Consider the following 3,748-nt stretch of genomic DNA (forward strand, 5'->3'; position numbering starts at 1 on the left):
AAAAGTTTATCAATGTAACGGATTTTATTTCTGAACCATTCCAGTCTTCAAATTTAGATATATATTCAGTACACACAGTTGGAGAATTATCAATGTGGCCAGTGCACGATATATCAAAGAAATTTGTTATTTTGCCACATAATAACATAAATGTTGTGTTTCCTCTTATTCATACATGTTAACAATTTAAATAATATTATAATTATTAATTATTATTGCATTGTATTTAGATTTGCCATTTATTACTGTTTTATATAGTATCTATGTATTACTAATATCTATTAATATCTATGTACCTATCTGTGTATTTATGTATTAATCTTTGTTTTATTAATAATTTTGTCTGCCACTGTACATCGACTATAGCATAAAGACTATAATATATATGTGCGCTATGGAATGGATTGTAGTACATTTCATAGACGAAAATGTAGTTGAGGCGGTACCAAAATTGTGGTTACACGACAATTTATGTTACTGGCCGCCATATACTGGTAATAAATTAAGAAATGCAATGAACACCTGTGAAAAACCAGTGTTTGGTTCGTGGCCACTATTTAAAGTACGAGAGCTAGGAGATGGACAAACTTATGGTAAGTATTCATATGAATGTGTTACATAAAAAAAATAATTTTTGTTTATAGGTAGTCATAATTACATGCACATACATACATATATGTACATGTATCTTAAATATATCTTTATATTGAATCTTTTATTATAGATGATTTCCAAAAAGCAAAGTCAAAAGCTTCTGTTGCAGAAGATACATCTGATTTAGCATCAGATGTTGAAGGAAAAAGAATTCGAAAAAAAAAGAAATTTCTGTATAGTACAAACGAAACACAAAGTGAGGAAAACGAAACAGAGAGTGAGGTAACTGCTGACTACACTTCATCGGATAGTGAAGTACATCCTACGAAATTTCCTATGCTTTCTGAACACACAGGTGATTCTTTCTTAATTTCATGATCATATATCTATGATATATATAATATATAAAAGTAAAAAAAAATTTGTTAATTATTTTGTCTTAGAAATAGATATTAATACATGCATGAGTCCAAAACCCTGTACAAGTACAATAGTAGCAAGTTCAAAAGAAATAAATCCAAAACCACGTACAAGTAAAATTGGAGCAAGTGGTGCAAAGGAAATAAATCCAAAACGAGGTATAAATAAAATAGGAACAAGTGCAAAAGTAAATCCAAAACCATTTACAAGTGAAAAAGCAACAAGTGCAAAAGAAATTATTACTGATAATAATAACGACAAAGAAAATGTATTGGAGCCAACAACACTAAATAAAAACAAAACGAGATCATTGCATGAAATCATCACTTCAAATTCTAAGGATAATATGAATTGTCACATCGATAAAACTGATACTGGTAGGTTACTTTAGATACTATACTTGTATATAAGATTTTATGAACATACGTATATATTATACAGGTGAAATTTATGGTACAATCCGGAAGAAGGTGATTTTAAAACTCACAATACAAATAATAGAAAAATTATTTCTAATAAAATCTCATCTTTAAGATAAACGATTTGAAAAATTAATGGAGATTGCATGCACTTGATCAATATTTTTCCGAGATTTTATGTAACAGATTTGAATGTGCTCAATGTCTTCGTTTATTATCAGGAGTTAATAAATATGTTATATATTGACAGTTCCTATAACGAAATCTATGATACCAGTCAAGTACGCGCGCATTTCATAAATTTTCAAAGCAGCTTTTCGCCGAAACAAGTCCTTATTTAAAAAAAATTATTATCTTAACTTATTTGGTTTTATATAATTATTTGTTTCCTGTGCTGCACCATGACTAAGCTCGCTGTATCGTTAAATATGGATAAAATATGAAATATAGAGATTTTATAATTGTTTTACAAACGGTTTGCGCAATATGTGACTATAATTTGTAAGTATTCTTCTAGATGCTGCATTTAAAAAGCAAGTCCTACGTCAATTGCAAATTATTAATTTAAGACAATCGCAATTATGGGAAGATGTGCAAACCATTCTACAAAAGATTCAAGTACAAGATGATAGAATGTTAATAACAGATAATGAAGAAACTATTTTTAATAAGTTTGATTTTCCTCTAAAAAGCATAGACGAATTAAATGCCGTCGAAGAACATTTAATGGACAAGACAAATACTAACATGTTTGTACGTATCATTTATATGAATAAATAAGGGATTAAAATTAAATTATATTATGTATACATGTTTTTATTAATGGATAATTTTAGGTGAAAGAATTAACAAAAATTGGTGGAGCTACATACAAGCATGCCATAAAAAGGATCATGTGCAATTTATTCTCAAATGAGGTTGCACAAACTTACAGTTGGATAGGATTCAAGGGAAAGAACAAGTTTTCTCTTCTACAGATTTCAGCTTGCATAATAAGTGGGTACATTAATTTGAACATAAAAGTTATTATATATACAGGGTGTCTGATAAAAAGTCGCCAATTGGAAAATAGTGGTAGATTGGGTTAAACTAAGAAGCAAAGTCATATGCCGCGTTATAAAATTCGCAATAGTTATCGAGTAATTAATTTACATGTCTAAGCAAATGAGCATGCAGAATACGGTAGGCCGGACTTGCAAGCCATGTAAGATAATCGATCGATGAGCCGGAGATGGAGCGACGCGCGAGATACATGCTCCCCCGTTCACTATTTTCTCCCACGCGGTGTATCTCGCACGTCGCTCCACCTCCGGCTCATCGATCGATTATTTTACATGGCTTTCAAGTCCGGCCTACCGTATTCTACCGTGCTCATTCGCTTAGATGTGTAAATTAATTACTCGATAACTATTGCAAGTTTTGCAACGAGGCATATGACTTTTCTTCTTAGTGTAACCCAACCTACCACTATTTTCCAATTGACGACTTTTTTATCAGACACCCTGTATATATATACACACATACACACACACATGTAAATAATTAATATTAATTTTTTATAGAAGCCGTGCAAAAAATACATAATACAATCACATTATGTGACATTGAAGCAGCCATAAAAGCATGGCTTGTAAAAGCGAAGTTAAGAAATGCTAAGAAAGAAGATAAGTAATTAAAAATCGCAAAAAGAGTCATTATTACCACATAAAGTGCAATATTTATGTTACTTAATTACTTTTATGCAGACATGCAATATTTATGTTACTTATTTTTATATGTAGACGTGCAAATTAACAAGTATTTTCTGGTCTGTAATTGTAATGTCAATTTTTTTGCATTGCACAGAAGTTTCTACATTATTTATGTTCATTATATTATTAAAGTCCAGATATTATAGTTATGTAAGTTAATATATTTAGTCATATAAAAGTATTTAGATATATGTATATTTACGTCAAAACGCAGAGTCATTATTAGCATATACATAATGTATATATAATGTAAAATATGAGTTTGATTAATAAACGTACAAAATTTATAATTATATTAATATTATTTGTATAATTTTCTATCATATAACCTATATACGAGTATATATGTACAGCACATGTTTATGCAAATATATATTTTGATAGAAAAAAAGTAAGAAAAGGTAAAAGTCAGAATTAAAATGTTTTATCATATATACTATATGTGTGTGCGTGTGTGCGTGTGTGCGTGTGTGTGTGTGTGTGTGTGTGATAAAACCTTTTAATTCTCCCTTTATCCTTTTCTTTAGTTTCTTTCTTTCAAAATATATATTTGCGTAAACATCT

The 3,748-nt window shown here is 29.5% G+C and overlaps 1 protein-coding gene across 1 annotated transcript; it reads left to right on the forward strand.

Annotated features, from left to right (window-relative positions):
* Positions 1-227: 227 nt before the first annotated feature.
* Positions 228-3,439, forward strand: LOC105570554. Its single transcript, XM_012027845.1, has 6 exons — positions 228-593; positions 725-949; positions 1,038-1,391; positions 1,951-2,186; positions 2,270-2,429; positions 2,996-3,439. The coding sequence occupies exons 1-6, from the start codon at positions 386-388 to the stop codon at positions 3,103-3,105; spliced, it is 1,293 nt and encodes a 430-aa protein (XP_011883235.1). The 5' UTR covers positions 228-385; the 3' UTR covers positions 3,106-3,439.
* The last annotated feature ends 309 nt before the right edge of the window (positions 3,440-3,748 follow it).

Source organism: Vollenhovia emeryi, unplaced genomic scaffold (genome assembly GCF_000949405.1).
Source record: "Vollenhovia emeryi isolate VEMERY1.0 unplaced genomic scaffold, V.emery_V1.0 DF942010.1, whole genome shotgun sequence".
Taxonomy (NCBI): domain Eukaryota; kingdom Metazoa; phylum Arthropoda; class Insecta; order Hymenoptera; family Formicidae; genus Vollenhovia; species Vollenhovia emeryi.

Coding starts and splice junctions, on each gene's coding strand:
- LOC105570554 (XM_012027845.1), top strand. CDS start 386: ATGTGCGCTATGGAATGGATTGTAGTACATTTCATAGACGAAAATGTA. Junction 950..1,037: donor TATGCTTTCTGAACACACAG/GTGATTCTTTCT, acceptor ATTTTGTCTTAG/AAATAGATATTAATACATGC. Junction 1,392..1,950: donor CATCGATAAAACTGATACTG/GTAGGTTACTTT, acceptor GTATTCTTCTAG/ATGCTGCATTTAAAAAGCAA.